Source organism: Spea bombifrons, chromosome 13 (assembly GCF_027358695.1).
Source record: "Spea bombifrons isolate aSpeBom1 chromosome 13, aSpeBom1.2.pri, whole genome shotgun sequence".
NCBI lineage: Eukaryota > Metazoa > Chordata > Amphibia > Anura > Pelobatidae > Spea > Spea bombifrons.
Window position 1 is genome coordinate 27,463,474 of NC_071099.1, and position 20,867 is coordinate 27,484,340.

The window sequence follows — 20,867 nt, forward strand, 5'->3', positions numbered from 1 at the left end:
ATAGCCATATCTGGAAATGTTCTAGGTTGTCCAACCCCAAGGCTAGTCAGAAACTAATGCTTTAATAAACCACACCAAAAAGTAGCTTGCTGATTGACAGAACTAAACCAATTACAAAACATGCAAAAAAAACTAATGATATTCTCAGCTAAATCACCAGTACTCAAGCAGGGATTGGAAATATATAATTTGTATCCTGGTGGGGAAGGAGAGAAAGGACAGTTAAGGATCATTATTGCCCCCAGATATGTAACCACTACTCCCACACTCACCGTGTCAAAGCCTCTTCATGCACCTTGATGAAGTTCAAAACCCTGTCTTTATATTGAGTGAGATTAATTAGCTAATCACCGCTTGACCCACCCCAAACCCTATTAACCATTTGCTCAATGGAACGTCTTTAGTGGAAAGCTGTCGTTACATGATGTATATTTATTTTTGAAGGCAGATCAGTCGTTGGTCTTGTCTTGCATCTTTCAATTCTCTTAGTGCATTAGCCTTTGCCATTTATGCTGGTAGGCTGTTCCACTTGTCTATCACCCTCCCCGTAAAGTGAAACCCAAATTAAGGGTATACTTATATATATATATTAAGGGTTATGGATCACCGTGATATTTTATACACACCAAATCTTCTGAGCTCATAGAAAAAAGGTGACATTGGGAGACCAAACATTATGGAGGTATGCCTTGCAAAGGGTGGCCCTTCTGTGGCACGGGGTAACTTTACCTATCTGTGCGGTATGGGGTCACTTCACTTCGCTATAACTAATAGTTACGTAACCCGTTGTACAGCACTGTGGAATATGATGGTGCTATATATGAATTCATAAATAATATGATATAGTTGCCAACTGTCCCAGTTTGGTCCAGGCAGTCCTGTTCTCCTGGCCAGCTGTCTCTACGATGTGGTTTGGTGGCTTGAGATGATTGCCCCCTGACCCAGCCGCTGACAGCGTGGTACGGAATGGTAGCAACTATGACAAGGACTAATAGTAACTCCAGTACTGAGAGAGTGCAGTTCTCCGCACCCCCAGGGGTTTCTGTTTACTGTCTCTTAGGAGACATCCATAGGAAGAAGCGCTCAGATTTATGGCGGCTACAGACGGCTTAATTGGTGGCAAAAGGTTTGCGCAGCAAAACACGATAAAAAGGAGATAAATCCTAACCCTCCCAGGGCGCTGGTTATCAGGACTCAGCAAAAACGAACTAACCGCCAGCAGACAACTAATCTGTTCCGGACAGGAGGGGAGAGAAAACACACGCCGGGTTCTTTACAGCCTGCAAAAAAAATCTCTCTCCTATTCCCAGCGCAGCTCTCCTTAAAACAGACAGAACAAGAACGTGAACAGAGAGCTTACAATTAAACAGGAGATCTCTGCTCCGGCCGATGGCCGTACCTGGGACCTCTCGGGGTTCTCGGGGTGAAGGGGCAGATTCTCAGGGTCACAGCGTCTGGAGCTGACTTCTTCCTACCCTGCTGTGACCGTATATAAGACTCCCAGTTGGTGCTTTTGCTCCCAGTATGTTATGGTTGATCTCCCTGCTTGAATGCAGGTGACTTAATTAAGCGTATCTTTAAATAACGACAAGTCAAGATTTCCGGCATTATAGCCGCTTGCGCTTTCCTCCATTTGCAGAGTCGCTGCATGGGATCTTCACTATGAGCTATTAGAAGGTATATATTTGAACAGTCTCAGCTCATTTAGAAGGTTCCCTGGTGTGACGGTCACTCGATGTGTGATCGGGAAAGTAATGGTGCAGAGATTTTATTTCTACGTTTTTACGCTCACGTGCGGTGCAGTTTGCCAGCGTCCCGCAAGGCATTTGCCCACTGTGCCAGGTGGCCAGTCTGGGCCTCAGTGGGGATGTCCGGAAGGGGTAAAATTTTTATCATGCATGAGGGCAATTATATTTTAACCGTATAAGTCATTTAGAACAATAATGTATTTTATTTACACAATTTAATTTATAAACACTTATGTATAAAGTATTTAGTGCTGTAGAACCCTGTGATATACTCATACACAGCAAACAATATATTATATATATATATATATATATATATACGGGGAGGAAATAGGGACTGTCTGGTGCTGAAATGTGGACTATCCCTCTTAAACAGGGATACTGTGGTGTGACGTAAACAGCGCCAGAGAACAGCTTTAACCCCTTAGTTCCCCTATAGACGTACCGGGACGTCCAAAAAACGCCCACAAAGAAACCCCTATGGACGTCCCGGTACGTCCAGCCTTTCGTGCAGCGTCAGGGACACATCCCTGCCGCTGCACGGGAGACCAGGCTGTCGTTTGACAGCCTGGACTCCCCCCTGGCAGCAGAAGCCGGCATTGCCGGCTTTCTGCTGCCCGATCTCCCGTAACAGCTTCCGGCATGAAAGCCGGTAAGCTGTTACGGTTGAAAGTGCCCGATCGCGCGATCGCGCAGTTGAAACGCGCGATCGGGCATTCCCTTCCGGGTTACGTCACTGCTGACGTAACCCGGAAGGTCATCGGAGGACAGGATATCCCCTGCGGGGATATCCTGCCCTCCGATGAGGCACAGAGACGCTGCGATCTCTATGCAGGTCTGTGAGGACCTGCATAGAGATCACAGTGTGATCGGTGCAGGGGGATCGCGGGGAGGGGAGTGAGAGACCATCTCTCTCACTCCCCCTCCCGTCCTGTAACAGAAAAGCTGAAAAAAAAAAAACGGTTAGTGATTTAAAAAATAATATTAAAAAAATCATTAAAATATTAATATAAATAATACAAAAAAAAATTATAATGTGGGCTGTGATGTCATTGTGACATCACTGGCATGTTCAGGAGGTCCCTAGGAGGACCTCTAACCATTACTGTGTAAAAATAATATATAAAAAATAAAAAAAATGTAAAAAAATTAAAATAAAAAAAAAAATTAAAAAAAAATATATAAAAAAAGATAATAAAAAAATTATTAAAAAACCTTACTTCCCATTGCCCTAGCATAACATCTAGCCGGTATAACCCTCCTGCCCCCGTTCACAACCCCCAAACCCGTTAAGCCATAGGCATACAAATTTTACAAAATTGTACACCTAATAGAACGCTCCCTGGTGCTGGGAAAGTCTGGAAAATCTATATAAATTAGGTATTTCTGAAATCAGGACACCTGAATTAATAAACTTGGAGGGGATTTTCCATCACTTTACCTAATTTTGTGAGGATTCAGAGGGAAAATGTAAAAAAAAATTAGTTTAATTTTCTAATCTTCTCTAGTTTTTACTAAATTTCTCATTCTAAATTTCCAGCTAATCATCCAACTATGGTATCAAACGAAAGCTCTATCTCTCCTTGAAAAAACGATATATAGTTTACATGGGTACACTATTCACAGGAAAAGAGAATCATCGCTAAACCGACATACCCCAAAAATGGCAAAATTGCTCTGGGCTTTGAGGTACCAAAAACCCCTGGGATTGAAGGGGTTAATAAACTTAACACGCATTGTGAGCTTGTTGTGTTCGCTATAAAGTTATACCAAAAAAAAGATTTCTGAACTTCTTCCGTATCACTCTACTGCAAATGGAAACTTGGGCCTCCGCCCGTCACGTTCCATTGGATGGCGCTTTTTTTCACCTCCCCGCGCTTGGAGCTGATTAGCTGCGCCGCGCCTTTACTCCGGTCGTGGTAGAATTCACAGTAAACAGTACTTGTCCTTTATTCTTGGCACGGGCTCGCTCTCGGCAGCCGGAAGGGGCGTGGTGCTGGTGCGCGCGCAGCAGGCGGGAGATAGGAAATAACAATAAGGCCCGAAAGGTACACCCGGTTTCACCCGAAGATGCATCATGGCTAGACGGGCGCGCAGGTTAGATTTTGGGTTACTTTTAACTCCCACAAGTCCCATAGTCGGACTGAGTTGATTTTATTGTTATGTGGAAGCTCAGCATGGCCTCCTCACCCTGTCTCTTAACTCTCTCTGCTGTCCTTCACGTCAGCCCCCTGAGCCTTGGCAGGCCTGTGGCCCGTTCTATCGCTGTTACCCACTTGTCCTCACTAACCCCGCTTGTCCACACTAACCCTCATTTGACTGTAACTGGGCGAGTGCCCACTGCCTCTGCACCCGCCATTTCCTTCACTTACCCCTCCCTGTCTCCCGCCACCAGCCTTCACCCTCCATTATCACTCCCAGTGTTCTCTGTTTGCGTTGTGTATTCCGTGCTTTCATCAGATCCCCTGACTTGCCCCTAGGCTACCTAGCTGTCATGTTTCTACCCTCATGTATTATCCCCTTTGCCCCAACCTCATCTGTCATATACCCCATTGCTGTAATGCACCTTATATCTTCTGTGTATTCTTTATCCACCAGCCAATCCATTCAAACCACTATTTTGGCCCCAAAATGCTCCTGTAGTCCTCATCTTATGATACCCTTTTTTTGTTACCAGTATGCGGTTATTGATTTATGTAGTAGCTCCATCATAGCCGTACAATGCATATCTCAATATACCCCAAATAAAACATTAATTGAGCGCAGCTACCCATCATTCACCTACCATCACTCACAGCAAACCCCCATGTGCTACATTTATTGCCATCCATTCATCTTCTTACCTGTCAACCCCCTCTCCCCAAATATCTCTTAACCCAAAAGACTGCTCAGCTCATATATAGCACCCTATATATAAACGTAATCCTACTTGTGGAATATACCTTTTATATGTTAGTTTTTACAAGTATTTTAATATTTGAAGGTATAGGCCCCTTAAATGTGTTTTTCCTGACATTTCCAGCACGTTATAACGATTTAATTTTTTTTGTCTTAAGCCAGCATTCCTATTCTGGTGCAGGGAGCTTCCTTTGGCATTGATGGGGAATTCTGGATTTTTGGGTCTATCTAAACGGTGTTGTGACTAATGATCTGTTGAGCGACTAGACTTGGGCATTCGTGTTTGTACGAATTTTAATAAAACTTGCCAATTTCGTACAAGTGTCCGAAAAGGAGCCGCTCCTTGCTCCTCCAGTTGGGGGAGAGGGTCCACGCGGAGCTTCTGTCCTTTTGTGGAAGCTTTTGGGGGGGGGGCTTGGTTAATGTGTCTGATATCAGAGAGAAGTGGACAAAGAAAGAAGACTAATACGTGGTGCTTTTTAGATTCACCACTGGATGTAGATGTTTAAAACACATGTCATGCGCTGATTCCTTGTAGGTCATTAATCTCCATGCTAGAAGTTAATCTAAAAAAACCAAACCTGGCTGCATTGTATTGGACTTGTTTTTGTCCCCAATACTTGCCATTGTTCCTAAAGTTCCAAAAACTTGCTTCTCTGTAGTGAGGATCTTGAAGACTTGCAATATCAAGACACAGACTCGGATGTCCCAGAGCAGAGGGAAAACAGAGTGAAAGTGAAGTGGAGTTCGGAAGAGGTTAGTAGCAATCAAAGAAAGTTAGACTAACTTATTTTCATGCTCTTCCCAGAACGCTTCCACAAACCCTTTTTAAAAAAAAAAAGTAAGGTTTCTACAATCCTCACCTAAAGGTTCAATAAAAAAAAGTTACTTACCTTGCAATGCTCACTTTCTGCGGTGCCAGCAGTGTCCATTACATGCTCTCGAATACTCACTTTTCTTTTAAAAACATGTCTGCCTGTCCTGTGGTTTGTAGCTGAAAAATCTTGGGTGTCTGTCTTCTTGTGCTGTAGCCTTGCGTTTAATGTGTCGTCAAATAAACCCCCCTTTTGCTTTTGTAGGATGAGAAATTAAAAGCTTTGGTGAAGAAGTTTGGACAAGGTGAATGGAAAGTGATAGCCAGTCATTTGTCTGTAAGTGTCACCGTGATGATTTTCTTCATTGAGAATAGCCTTCCAGCAAGCATATTACTCCTCCAGAAGCTTTGACTTTCCTTGTAGATATCGCCTAGCGAGTTATCCACTGACCTTTCACCTCCGCTTCTATTTCCTTAGAACCGAACAGAGCAGCAGTGTCAGCACCGATGGCTTCGTGTTCTTCACCCAGACCTCGTGAAGGGCCCATGGACAAAGGAGGAAGATGAGAAGGTGGGAAGGGGCTACAAAATGTACCTTGTCAGACATGCACAGCTACTTACTTTTTGGTAGTTGAGTGAATAAACGCCTCTTTACTCAACCTTCTTTGCGTGCCGACCCATTTCATGCCTTCTCTGCTCTGCGTCCTCAGGTAATCGAACTTGTTAAGAAGTATGGCACAAAACATTGGACCCTCATTGCCAAACAACTCAAGGGAAGAATGGGCAAGCAATGTCGTGAGCGCTGGCACAACCACCTCAATCCGGAAGTTAAAAAGTCCTCCTGGACAGAGGAGGAGGATCGGATTATATGCCAGGCGCACAAACTCCTCGGGAACCGCTGGGCTGAAATTGCCAAACTTCTGCCTGGAAGGTGCGTGGCTGAGTTAGCTGGGCGATCTTACCCCCTTCATGATTCCAACTAGACATCTAGTGGCATACTTTGGCTGTGGCTCAACTCTGGCTTACTAGTAAATGTTGGGGGGGGATTGCCTCATGCCCCATACCCCATACCCCTTCTATAAATGAAGTGTTCTCTTATGACATTTTGCATCATCATTGTATCATCCATACGCTAATGGATGAGACCTACTTCTGTAGTGAAAAGTTGTATGCATTACAAAACTCAGATAACAGTGGAACCATTATGTTTAGTTACCATATACCCTCAGGAATAATATGCAGGCTGTGTGTACTACTAGAAAAAAACATTGCATACAGCCTCATAACTTGTACACAAGTATGTTATGTACTCATTCTCAATGATACTGCCGTATCATTGCATTACTTTACAGTATGTATTTGTTTCTTGGAACATGTTTGAGTTCAGTATGAGGTCACTTTTCACTTGATGTTTCTTGTGTCTACAGGACGGACAATGCGGTGAAGAATCACTGGAATTCAACCATTAAGCGTAAAGTGGAAACGGGAGGATTTTTTAATGCAAGGAAGAGCGTTACTCTGGGGGATCAGGAAGAGAAGGAAGATTCTGGTTATCAGCCATCTGGGGAGCAGGTAAACATGACTGAAAACAAATGTGGAGATGGAAAGATTGCTTTGCCTGGGAAACTTCTACCAATGCATTTGTCACAACTCATGGATGAAACTATCCTTACCTGAAGTATTTCCTCGGGTGTCTTGCAAGCTCTGCCCAGGATTCATTACCTTTCTATATGTGTCTTGGTGCTGAGATGCTTTTATATTATATATATTTTTTTATATGTATTAAAATCATATTGTGTAATAAAGATTTACTTTGTATATACCTTTTTTCCTAACGTGCTCTCCTTGCAATAGGTTTTGGTGTTTCTGTATGTACAGTTCACGTACCTCTACCATTATTGGTAGTTTGTTCGTTTTTGGTGATTAGTATTCATGTATTTCTAGCAGAGGGAGCAGTGCCCAGCCACCCCAGAAAGGAAAGGCGATGTTTTGGGAAATAGCAGTAGCTGTGAATCTCCCATATTGCCAAACAAGTTGGAACAGCTCAGTGAGGCGGACGAGGCAGCAAGCTCAGAATCCAGCTCGGCGCCACCTTCTGTAGGTTCTGGTCCAGAGAAATGGATGGTGGAATATGTCAACTTCCTGGTGCCAGGCTCTGACATGATGGAACCTGTAAGTGGTGTGCAGTTGCAAAGCAATAAGCTGGTTTTGAGAACCTTCTTCTTGTTTCTTGGGGCATTCGATTCAATTTTAAAGGTAGGTTCTTAACTCAAAAACACTTTGTTTACCCAGGACACTGATGGCTGGTGTGACTTGACAAATTTTGATCTGGGAGAAGACTCTGCAGTTAGTGATGTTGGCAGCCCTACCTGCAGCATCCCTTCCTCCGAGAAACCTGAAGGGTCCAGTGTCACCGAATATAGACTAGATGGGCATACGCTGTCTGACCTGAGCAAATGCAGCAAAGGGGAGTTAATCCCAATTTCTCCCCGGCCTAGTGCTGCCTTTGGGACACCGCCTTCCCTCTTAAAACTGCAAAAGAAGAGAAGGATCACGCTGTCACCTGTCACCGAAAGTAGGACCATAGGCAACACCTCTATTGCGGAGAGCAGCATGACTCCCAAGAGCACACCTGTAAAATCCCTACCTTTCTCTCCATCGCAGGTAAAAGCTTTGCAGCCAGGTGGCTCCTTCTATAGGCTGTTCGCAAATACAGTTGGTAGCATCAGCTAAATAACAAGTTGCAGCAATTCATTCATCAGTAAGATTTAAACATGGAAATTGTAAGTCCTATACTTTAGGATTAGTCATTTCATTCTGTATAAGTGATCTTATGCTAGTTGCATGCTGTATAGTAAATTTGCTGGTTGGATTTCTCGCCACACCATAAGGAACATAGTCCTGCTTCTGTCAGACAATTGAAATTACTGGTTGCGAGACATTGTGACATTTTTTTTTCCTATGTCTTCTTAGTTCTTGAATTTCTTGTCAAAGCAAGATGCCTTAGAACTTGAGAACCCTTCACTCACCTCCACGCCGGTGTGTAGTCAGAAGGTGGTGGTGACCACCCCACTCCACAGGGACAAAACTCCCCTGGTGCAGAAGAACTCAGCGTGAGTGTCTTTGCTTACCTGCTGTAGTGTACTTGATTTTCTGGTTTGTACACTGTCTCTTTGGTATACTACTTTACTATATCAGCACTTTCTGTAAAATGCACATAGGCACATACTTCCAGACCTGGCACATGTCACATAGAACTGAATCTACATGTAAACTTTCCACCAATCACATTGAAACTCTGGAACCGTAGTTCCTATTGGTAACCCCTTCTGTAGAATGTGTAAACATATGTTTTGTGCTTCACACGGTGTCATCCTCCTTTGACACTCTGCTCTGTATGGTAGCCAAGTTTAGTTTTTCATTATCCTCGTTATCTGCTTTTTGTTTTTAGATTTATCACGCCGAACCGGAAGTTCATGGGAGACTGCGCTCCCCATACTCCCACTCCGTTTAAAAACGCCCTGGAGAAGTTTGGGTCTCTGAAGCCTCTGGTAAGTAACAACTGTGCGTAGTAACATAGTAACATAGTAACATAGTTCATAAGGTTGAAAAAAGACCAAAGTCCATCAAGTTCAACCTATATACATATTGTGTCCCTACCGTGTAGTGCACCGGTAACGCATTCTGTATGCTTTCCACACAATGTTGGGGAAAAAAATAACCCCCCCCCCAGTTTGTCTAAAGATAGAGTAGGCAGAACAAACAGCACTATTTAAATTCCACACATGTGGTGTAAGATGATGTGCTCCATAAATTTAGAAGTAGCAAGAATGTATGAGGTCATCACTAGTGAGCAGATTAAGATGGATTTTACTGTTTAAATTCCTTAATCAATAACTTTTAGCACAAAATCTAAGAGGAATTAAACACATTTTCTGTGCAGCACCCCAGCTTGGCTTCCAGCATTGACATTTGCTCTGTATGTGCTGTGTGTAAGAAATATGAATACAAATGTAATATTTTGAGTTATAAAGTATGTTGATGTTACATTATTTCCCTACAAACAATACATTGGAATGTATTTTTCCCACTTTGGTTTTATCATTGTTCTACTGTCATTGTTTCTATGACTCTTAATTTGATCTCCCCTGCAGCCTCCCACCCCTCACCTCGAAGAGGACCTGAAAGAGGTCTTGCGACGGGAATCTGGCATAGAGTTGATCATCGTAGATCAACCGAAGTATGAGCGACAGAAGAGGAAACCAGGGGTAACTATAAAACAAATCTGCATCCATATAAATGATTGACTTCAGACTTAAGTCCCTTAAACTTAAAGCTGTGTACTAAAGAAGGACTTTGCCTAACCCAGTCAAATGCGTTGACTTCTAAAATGATGCTGCTGGGACCTAACTAATTCTTGTTGACTTGCTTAACTTACGTTATCATGATGTGGCTGAATTTAACTATTAAAGAATACATTTGGGGTTGGTTCCAAATAACGTAAGCTTGGTAGATGCTGTCATGTTGTTGCATTTAGTTTTTATTTTGCTATTCTAGAATTTTTCTGAATGTAACCGGTTTACGGTAAGAGATGATGGAATAACCAGCCTCATTTAAGTGTTTCTAACCTCGAGGCACCAAGGCTTCACAGTAAAGCTATTTTTAGAGAGTAGGATGAGAAATCTTCTTTGTTTCATTATTTGCAGCATCCTAACAGCCCTATTAAAAAGGTGCGGAAGTCTCTTGCTTTGGATATAATGGACAACGAGACAAGGACGGCTACCCTGTCCCTCTCATCTGCCTCAACAACCAAGGCACAGGTGAGCAAAGCATCCAGTTACTTCAATGGATAATTCAATTAATAGCTAGTGAGCACGCACACAAAAAGTTTGCTAGGCTCAAAGGGAGAGAAGAAAAAAAAAAGCATGTTTCTTCCTAAAGAAGGGGAAAAAATACCAAATTATAATCAAAATTGCAAATACTGTTAAAAGTGAATAAGAATGCAATTCTACTTCCCTGTCAATAGAGTATTTTAAACAAAAAGTATTTATTTTCAAATATATTAAAAAAATACATAAATCATAACAAACACATATAATTGTTTGGTTACATACATGAATATATTTTTCCTCTCCTCTTCCCAGCCTTAAGATTTTCTATTTCCATTTCCAAAAAAAAGAAAAAATAATTGAAAATAAATAAAAAAAATTATATTTTTTTTTACAATATGTTCATGTAGCACAGTTAGTTAAAATGCAATACCAAATGTTGTTTTTCTTTTCTATTTCAGAATCAAGATTGTGAAAGCTTTCTGTCGGTCTCTCTGAACGAGTCCTCCTGTAGCAGCAGAGAAGAGAACAGTCTCCTCAATCAGGGATTTGTACATGTCAAGAGCGGCAGCAGCGCCAACGCGCAGGTTGTCGAGCTGTCACAGCCACAGACTGACATTGGGGAAATGGTCAAAACACAAGAGAACGCCTTTCTAAAGACTGATAAGGCGCTGCTGACAGAGAAGCCGGCCACAGTTGTAAATAAGGACTCTTGCCCAAGTTCAGCCGCAGACCTAGACTCTATTGTTGTGGCCGCCTTGAATTCCAGCAAGGTTGCGGCTTTGAAGACTGAATCGGCAGTGGAAATAAAAACAGACAAACCGAAATTAGGCCGGTCGCAAAGAATGAAGATTCCAGAGCCTGTAAGTATAAATTATTGTGGATCTCGTGTAAGCTCTGAGGATTTGCTTTGGCATCTCATCTGCCGTTTACACGAAATGTATGCTTGATGTAATGGCTGGCAAACATGTTATTGTGCAACGTAGGAGGAACAGTCCTGTTTGCATGGTTACAGTGATCATTCTGCCCATTAGCAATACAGGAGACTCAATGATGCTAGTGTGAGATGCAACAGTTCAATCAGGTTGGTGGTAAGCGGTCTGTGACCAGGTCTTATTTCTTTTCTTTCTTTAGATGACAACTGCATGGAAAACCATTGCGTTTGGTGGCTCTAAGGACCAGTTGTTAATGCAGGAGAAAGCAAGGGCATTATTAAACTCCTTCAAACAATCCTCCACCTCGAGAACCCTCATCATGTCCTGATGACTATATGACTACATGCAGTAAAGGACCCGACCATGTTTCTCTGGATCACACTTTCCTCATTCTGAAGCCGTCTTCGATGCACTTACATGTTTACCGTAAGTGGCGGATACTGGCGGCTCTGTACAAGACGGGACTAATTGAATTTTCCAGTTTCCCTGTGATTTCTGCTACTAATAGGTGTATTGTTCCTTCACATGGAGTACATGGCAAACTAACCACACTTCTGCACAATGAGGTGACCGGTTACCTGTAAACATCGGGCTTGGACATTTAGTTATAGAATTCGTACAACGGTAGTCACGGAGACTAAAATAAAAACTCCATTGCTATCATGGATGGGGAAGTGGAAAAACTGGAGAGACAAATCATGGAGTACTTGTTCTTTGGATATGATTATCTTGCCTGTGCTAATCAAGACACGTTCACAAATTTTAAAATCTAATTTTATTCAAAGTATTATTGAATTCCGTTTTCGAATTTCGTAATGCAGAGCTTCAGAGACCCAGCATGGCTTCCACGCTGTTACGAAGGGCTTTTTTGAGAGTGCTTCTTTATAAAGGTTTCTATATATGTCCTTTTTTAAAGAAAAGGGGTGAAAAAAGACCCTAAAGACAAATTTCTGTACATCTGCTGAACATAACTCTTGGAAAACATACTTCACATTGGATTTTGGATGCCAGTTTCCACCTTCTGCGTTGTTTCTCACAGAAAAGCATTCTGAAAAATTAACTTGTGTTTTATGATTACAAAAATGTTCACATTTTTGTGGACTGGCTTTCTCCACCTTTTTATGGATTAAATGTAATCTAAAAAAAGAGTCCCAGGAGTTTCAATGCTGACATCGTACTGAAGTTTCAGAAGATAACAGGTTCCCTCTGTATTTCCTGACTGGTCCTCAAAGCCAGAACTGTCTTCCCAGCCTCATGAATATAAATTACTTGCGTAGTTTAAAAAGGAAATTCCAAGATTAATCTCTATCAGGACAGCCTTTAGGTAGGTTCACCCCCCCCGGCCCTTTCTTAAGGCTAAAGGGTCACAATAGACTTTTCCATGGGCCCAGCAGGACGGCTCTGATCCCACTACTCCTGCCTGTATGATCTTCTCAGGGACCATCTATTCTGTTTCCGATAGCAGAACTCTATAGGATAAAAGTTTTATACCAGCAAGCTTTTTGTAGGGGGAAGTGTCATTGTCACGGGTTTTAGTACGATTAAATTATCGAAAGGATCTGTGCCTTGTATTTTTTTCTTTTTGGCAATCAGTGTGAATTATTTAGATTAAAAGTAAGGCAACTGTTTTGTCGTACAGAGACAGAGCGGTTTGGAAGTCCCTTCCCTTCTACTACCACAACACGGGGCAAAAAGGCTTCCTACGAGCAGGGACAATAACCTAATAAAAGGGGAGAAGTCATCCTCTGGTGGAGAAGATAAGATCGCTGCTCCCAACGTATATGCAAGGTAGATTTCTAGTATATATCTTATTGACTTCAGTTAAATGTTGACAGTGTGAAAGTAAGGCAGTGAGCTTGTGACACGCAATACAATCATTATTACATGTCCTATGTGTTGGTGGAAAAATGTGTGGCCCCCCCAGCTGGAATTTTGGGGTGTTATGCTCTTACTCCAGCCTTTACTACTTATCAAATTGCAATTTGTATAATCACAAAGCTTCTTAACATTTAACGTTGAATTGCTTCCATGATTAAACACAACTTCGGTCTCCCCATTTGCTGATCTTTGTCATAAGGAAGGACATTTTAATAAACCATTCCGATTTCCGTGTGGTTGGGCGGTGGGATAAGCATATTTTTTGGCAGGTAATTGTATGGTGCTACCCTTTTCGTTTTTAATTGCTAACAAAAATAAATCTTATCTTGGAGGATCCAGTACTTGAGGGTAGGTGTGGGAAGGTGTAGGGCGTTACTGCGTGTTCCCCAGCAGGTGGCAGTGTTGCCCCACCCTAGTGGACAAGGAAAGCCAGGAATGCTCCTAAGGAGTAGTTCTCCAGAATCGGCATTTAGGCAGCATTCTTATTCAGTCTTTGCTTCAGTTACTGGCCATGGGGTGCAACACAATGGCTGGATGACTCGCGTGGATCGTGTTTGTGATTTAGATGATCGTGCGTGGAATTAAATCCACGCTGCACCCCTGGTGTATTCCCATGAGCTACGCAAACAATCATTGCTGTTGAATAAAGCTGTAGAAGCTATGGGAAACACCGATGAACAGACTGGGTCTGTCAGGACCCGGGTCCCTGATGAGTGCAATGAACATCTTGTTAACATTTTAATTAGCAAGACCCTGATCAAGGCCTTATTTCTGAATATTTGGCACTGAACTTGGTGACCAGGAGTAACAGAGTATTAACTGCCCTCTCTCATCTACATGGAGCAGTAGTACACTACACAACACAAGGATGCGCTCTGATATAAATCGCGCCGCCCCCCCCATTGACATGATCTTAAGGGGGGATAGAGATGGCCAGCAAAGATCTCCACGCTGGCGCGGCTCCAGCCTCATCACACATCATCTGCATGTTCTCTGAAGCGAAGGGTCCCGCTGGAGCTTGTCTTGCATCTTCTTTTGGGTGTTTTTTTTTGTTTCAGGTCTTTTATGATTCAGTTTGATATCTGGCCGATTCTTTTAAGCTAGATTTGGTATTCATCATGATCTTAAGAACACGGGTATTGTAAGTCTTTCTTGGCATGTAGCAATGATGTCTGATATAAGCAGGAAAAGCCACAAAGTAAGAACTAATGCTAGAATACTGGTGGGCTCGTGAGTTGGTACCTGGATACTCTTTGGGTCCTACTCCCAATCGTTGTATATTCCTAAGCCTACAGCAGCAGCCCCTATGCCACATACCCGAGGGCAGATTGTCCTGTTGGGGCATCAGGCTCCCCAGCAAAACACTTCTTTTTGGACGAGATCAGAGATGTTCCTTGTAACCGTCCCATATACACCACGGAGCACGTGGGCTGTGAGCCAGCATATGATGTCATATCCCTGCACTTAGCTTAGTAGATGGGTGCCACAGTAAGGGGGCAGCTGAGGCGCTGGCTTGGGTCGGGACTTGGGTAGCCCCCGGACAAGCTATCTCTGGCTCTGGCACATCTGTGTGCTTTGGGCATAGGGCATTTTATCATATGTTCCTCACATGTTCGTTTCTGCATGATCATTCTTTTTAGGGATCTAGAACGTGCCTTTTAGGAGACTCTGTTTATGGTGGCTCTCGACCCACGAGACACGTGATAGTAACAAGGGAGCCCTGGATTTCCTCTGAGCCCCTCCGCGGTGTCCTTGGCCCATAGGCAGGAGTATCTGCTACGGTCACAGACTCGTAGTCTCCTCCTTTACTTTTCCCTTTCTAAACATGTGCAAATCTGTCACCATAACAGATGATTAGATGTTTCCCAAAAAAGGATAACCTGGAAGAAATATTCGTTTTTGAAAATGACAAAGTGGGGCATGTGAGGGTGAAGGTAAGCATATTGTCTGCATATTAACGCAGCTCTCCGAGTGTACACCATCCATCTACATCTAATCCATTAGGCTGTAAGCTACCATCTAACGCAGAGGTGGCCGACACCGAGCTCTCCAGATGTTGCTAAACGCCATATTATCCTTCTTCGTTAAACCAGCTAAACGCTTGGTAATTATTATTAAAGGTTTAGTCAAGCAACACCTGCTATGGTTTGTGATGCCCCCCCGGGCTATCCTCAAAGGTAAAAACGGTCCACCAATCAATCCACGTCTCCACTCAACATTACCTACAAGTCCACGAATCACAACCCATTCAACGGAATCAAACTGCCCGATGTTTCAAATGGACAAAAAGGACCATTTTTTGGCTTACGGGTTAGGACAAGATTTTATGTGGCTAGGCAAACATTATGACATTGGGGAGGAATAAGGATCGGTAGGATTTGGGACATGAAGGGGGACTGTCCATCCTAAACAGGGACACTTGGGAGGAATGCTCAAAGCAGGTGAAGGTAGATGAATCAGGCTTCAGGGAATATAATTGGCTACAAACTGCACACAGGTGAGCTTAACTTGGCATAAACTTTGCCCTTGTAAGGGCTATTTGGACAGGTTACAAGGAGGGTAATTTAGGATAAGCTCTGGGGCACAGAAGAAGGTAGTTGGGGTATTTCGGAATGTTTCATTTATAATAGTTAATAACGGCAACCATCCTTTTATGCACCACATCTATAAATCACTGGTAGGCCACCCCTCGGAACCTCTGGGGTGGTCTGCCCCATTGCTATCACTCCCATTGGTTGTTTCTTATCACATGGTTTTTCAGAAGGCTCCTCTGGGACTTGTAGTCCAGCTTGCTTGACGTCTATTATAGTATCCAACAGGCAGGACTACAAGTCCCAGAAGCCTTTGGATGACAAGCCATGCGATCGTTTTATGAAGGACAAGCCTGTGCCCCATGCTACAAGGTATGTTTCTAATGTGAGTTATAAACATGCAGCAAGCTGGAGGTGGAAAGGATGGCTGAGAGTATTAGTAGTTAGAGTCCTGTCAGGCATGCCAATATATTACTTGCTCATACGATGCATGTATCAGTGCTGGGAATCACATAAAGCTTAGAGTATGCTGGGGGAAATGCTATCCATATCTATCTAGTAATAAATGTTTTGTATTTTGAGGCATTTGTTATTGTATCGGAAGTGTTTGTTTTGCGTTGTTACAATGTGTTACAGTGACTTTGTACACACTAGGATTGTAGGTTGTTATATGCAGGCACCCTGCGCTACCCCCAGGACTCGCTTTGCTGATTGCTTTACGGCAGCTGCGGGGTGACTTTTATTTTAAGTGGTTTTTTTACCGCTAAATGGTCTTCCAGGGTATTAAGACAAAGAGATTTAATGTCCTCTCGAAGGGAGAAATTTAAAGTGAAAATGTGTATGGCTGGATTGCGTTAAAGGAAAGATACGCATTTAAAGAAAAAAATGTATGATTAGAAATGCGATCCGGAATCCTTAAATCCCAACCCTTTGCTTCCGTTGTATGTTGTTTCCGAGGCTTCCATGTCGAGCACGATCATCATAGCATGATTATTATGATGCTATGATCAAGTTTATTCACAAACAAAGTTTATTCACTAAAGGGAGAGTTTCTCCGAGGTAGGGTTGAGCTGGCCCTGTATAATGTATAACTTAGTGGGTGAGGAGGCTTAAAATTAGAGACACTTCTCCAGGTATGCTTTACGCATGGAGGTACCATAGTGTTGGCCCTTCATAATGTGTAGTGAAGTTAAGGAGTTAAAACCACAACTCTCTATTTAGTGAATAAAACCTCTTAGTAAGGGTTAATGGCCTAAGTGTGTATATGTGTGTGTGTTTTTATATATATATATATATATATATATATATATGTGTGTGTTTGTACCGTGAACTGGTGAACATGCATAGCTGACAATTGTCCCAAATTTGCCGGGATAGTCCAGAATCGGAAATGAGTCAGCCGCAGGGTATATCATTTTGAATTGTTCCACTAATCCGTTAAAAACCAAAGAGAACAAAAAAAAAAAAAAGCAAGCTTGCCTTTTAAATATGATTTAGCCCTGGATGTTGTATTTTTTTTTTAATGTGCGGATGAGTTTTAGTCACGAGAAAATTGCATTTATCCAAAACAATCGTATTTAAGGAAAATTAGCTCTGCTTTCAAACAGGAAAATATTCAGGGCTGTTATGCGAGTTCATGCGATACCAATGAGAAAAAAAAGCAAAGTGCTGCTGCTTCTCCTTTGAAGAGGCAAATTGGCAGCTTTTGTATTTGAGAGACGCGCGGCGATTATTTGGAAGGTTTCCCGATCGGTACTCTAATAGATTGTAAGCCTGTGAGCCGAGCCCTTTGTACCTAATATATTGGTTCGTCTTAGTCCGTCGGTTCCGGATTTCTCTTTGACTGTAAGAAGCGCTGCGTAAATGTTGGGGATATATATATATATATATATATATATATATATATATATATATGTGTGTGTGTGTGTGTATAAATAATATGTATATATGTATGTATATATATATATATATATATATATATATATATATATATATATATATGATATCCAGACATGTTACAGCTTCATGCAGGCGAAGGATGATGGGAGTTGTATTCCACAGCAATAGAGTTGTCCTTGGTGACGGCACACACCTGTAAGAAGATCGCATTGCGCTACCGCCGTCCCCAGGTTCATTCTTGCCATATATAAAATTGTGCGTCCTTTGGGATTATAGAGGAGCGGACACAAACTCTACAGTATAATGTACAAAGAGTGGAAACTATCCCGGTGGGGTAATAAAGATCCGGAACCCGCGATTAATGACACTATAATGACAACTACTACAGAAGAAAGGGGGCCGGGAGAGCCATTATTTCCCATGACTTAGCGGTAGGCGAAGAAAGTAACAAAGCAGCGGGGACAGCCGGTGACTCGCTGAGATATATACGGAGATGAATTCGCTTCACAAGGAGAGGACTGCAGATGGTAATTTATGGATCGCTGGTAGAACCATGTATTTCTTCTGCTCATTATTATTTATTATTATTATTATTATAATAAACAATACATATATGTATTGTTTATTATTAAAATAATATTAATATTCTATATTTATTATTAATACTATTTAATAATAATTATAATAGTATTAATAACAAATTATTTTATTAATAGTAATAATATTAATAATAATATTTTATATCATAGCTAGACTGAATTTAGGAACCAGAGAGAAAAAATAGTAGCCAGCAAAAGATGAGTTCATAGAAGTCAGCCTACGATGTAGGTTCTGTTGCCTGATTTGAATCATTTTATTATAATTGTTTTTTCGGTTGCTTTGTAAATAAATACACATCTGTTCTCTAGCACACAAGTTATATCCATGTATAAATTTAATGGTATTTTTTGTGAAAAGGGGTCTATTCACTAAATGGAGGGTTTGCAGGAAAATTGTGGTTTCAAACTATAAAGGATCAACACTGGCAGGTTTCTCCAGCAAGTAGGGCAGAGCTGGCCCTGTATGATGTATGGGTAAATAGTTATAATGGGTGATTTCCAGGAAATATCTATTTTCAGTGGGTTTTCTAAGTACTCTCCACGGGCCGGAACCGTTGACATGTTACGTGTTCCATGATAGGATCGCCTTACGTAGTTGAATTCCACGTAGGTTCACGTAGCATAAACTCTTACGGTTAAACGTCACGCTGACGTCACATACGGCTGTTTATTGCATGAAGCAAGAAAAACGTCTCGGTGTTAATGATTTTATTACTCCCTGTCAATTTTCATTAGTATATTGAATATTTCATGAAATGTAGATTTTTTTTTATTATTTTTTTTTTAAATTTCATGAACTGTATCTGCCTGGGGCTGGAACAATTATTCAAAATGATTTGAGTAATCAAAAGATAATTATAAACTGATTACAATGCTACTGTTTAGAATATTCTGCACCTTGTTTAATATACGCCAAATCGGTTAACCCTGCGCTGTTGGAACATCGTGTGCCCCCCCCCCCCCCCGTTTTACCTATAATTGACAAAATAGAAAGACCTCCAATTTTTTTTTTAATTTTTTTTTATATTTTGTATTTATTATTTTACCCTTTGGTAATTATATTATTCCATTGGGCTTGTTATCGGAACCCATTATTTACTTTATTTTACCGCCTTTAATTGTGTTTTTACTCATTTTAGATGTTTTCATGATCTATACCTTTAAGTCTATAAAGTCTCTAGAACTAACGTTATGCACAGATATTAAAATTCTAATAATATTATGTTTTATTACTTTGGCATTACGCAAGATAATGACTTTTGGGGTCCAGCATCAAGCGGACCCTTCGCCAGTAAAATTGGAGGAACGCGTTGTTAGAGCCAAGACTTCAAATCTACCCTCGATCCTTTCTGGATGATGAGTTCCTTCTCTCTCGCTCCCCTTGGTAGGGAATAGGTCCCTTTACTTGAAATAAGAGGTGTAGGTGTTCTGACAAAAGAGGTTCATGGCCCCATTAAATAAAAATCGAGAGAACTGCCAATGCCTTCATCACTGAGCCATCACCGAGCCATGGGAAAGACTCAGCGAGGAGCCTGAGCTGTGAGTGTGAGTGTGCTCCCAATGGAAATCCCGGTGGCACGTGCCACTAGACCTGGCGGTGAAGCAGACATGGTTGGACCTACTGGTTGTCGTATAAAATAACACTGGTGAGGGCAGCGTAAGGATCTGAGCGACTCTGACGAGGGCCAAATTGTGATGGCGGGAGCTATGTTATTATCTTCGGTATAAATATGATTGTGTGTTTATTACATGGGTTCAAGCTTTTTGATACACATTGTGTAATATATACATACATACTGTGTCATGCACGCTGTGATGTCTGTGTCCTCCTCGCAGAGTAAGGAAGGTATGAGGTCAGAGAATTAATTTGTTGGCTGTATAAATAAGGTCAGCCCGACCTTGTCTGAATGTATATAAACCCATATAATAACTGGACGCGGGAGCTGCGCGGCCGTCCCGGCTCTGCAGGACTCTTCCATACGGGGCGATCGTTTTCTGCTCCCGGCAACGAGGGCTCTGATTTTTAATCAAATAATAATAATTAATAATAAAAAAGCTTTCATTAGATGGCGCCTGGATTTAGAATAGGTATTCACTCCTAGTGCAGGGGGATGCACCATACAAACCATAGGTTCTAGAGTTTGGGGAGATGGGGATTTTTTTTATATAACACCCCACCAATAGGACAACGTGCTTACAGGAGAAACCTAGAACAATTAATAGGACGGTGCAGATGGCTGATTGGCTGTACATAACTTCCTTTAAGTGGGGGGATACCCATCATGGAAGGGAATATCTGTGTAAGGAGGGTTTTGTAACGAGGTAGGAAGTTGGTAAAGAGATAAGTACCACAGAAAAATAGGACGGTTCTAGGTCCGACGGTTCTAGGTCCGACGGTTCTAGGTCCGACGGTTCTAGGTCCGACGGTTCTAGGTCCGACGGTTCTAGGTCCGACGGTTCTGTTCTAGGTCCGACTTAGACAGGGACTAAGGAAAGTACTCCAAGGTTGGGCAGACTAGATGGTGCCAAATGGCTCTTCTCTGCCGTCACTTTCTATTTTTGTATTTTTCTATTTGTTCTTTTAGCAGGAAGCATCTGTATGAGGTACTCGGCGGTACTATAGGCCAGCAACGTGGCATTATTTGCCCCCCTGCTCTCCCAACGCAATTATTCCCAGCATCCCCACCGCCGCCGTGCCCGGCTTAATTGCGTGTTAATTAGACTTTACTGCGGAGA

At 42.1% G+C, this 20,867-nt stretch overlaps 1 protein-coding gene across 1 annotated transcript; it reads left to right on the forward strand.

Moving 5' to 3' along the window:
- Window positions 1-3,707: 3,707 nt before the first annotated feature.
- Window positions 3,708-13,423, forward strand: MYBL2 (MYB proto-oncogene like 2). The gene is made up of 14 exons (XM_053453887.1): window positions 3,708-3,845; window positions 5,309-5,402; window positions 5,726-5,797; window positions 5,939-6,031; window positions 6,171-6,391; window positions 6,888-7,032; window positions 7,405-7,632; window positions 7,753-8,124; window positions 8,434-8,573; window positions 8,912-9,011; window positions 9,615-9,728; window positions 10,167-10,280; window positions 10,751-11,152; window positions 11,424-13,423. The coding sequence occupies exons 1-14, from the start codon at window positions 3,826-3,828 to the stop codon at window positions 11,550-11,552; spliced, it is 2,244 nt and encodes a 747-aa protein (XP_053309862.1). The 5' UTR covers window positions 3,708-3,825; the 3' UTR covers window positions 11,553-13,423.
- Window positions 13,424-20,867: the final 7,444 nt, after the last annotated feature.

Coding starts and splice junctions, on each gene's coding strand:
- MYBL2 (XM_053453887.1), top strand. CDS start 3,826: ATGGCTAGACGGGCGCGCAG. Junction 3,846..5,308: donor ATGGCTAGACGGGCGCGCAG/GTTAGATTTTGG, acceptor GCTTCTCTGTAG/TGAGGATCTTGAAGACTTGC. Junction 6,392..6,887: donor GCCAAACTTCTGCCTGGAAG/GTGCGTGGCTGA, acceptor TTGTGTCTACAG/GACGGACAATGCGGTGAAGA.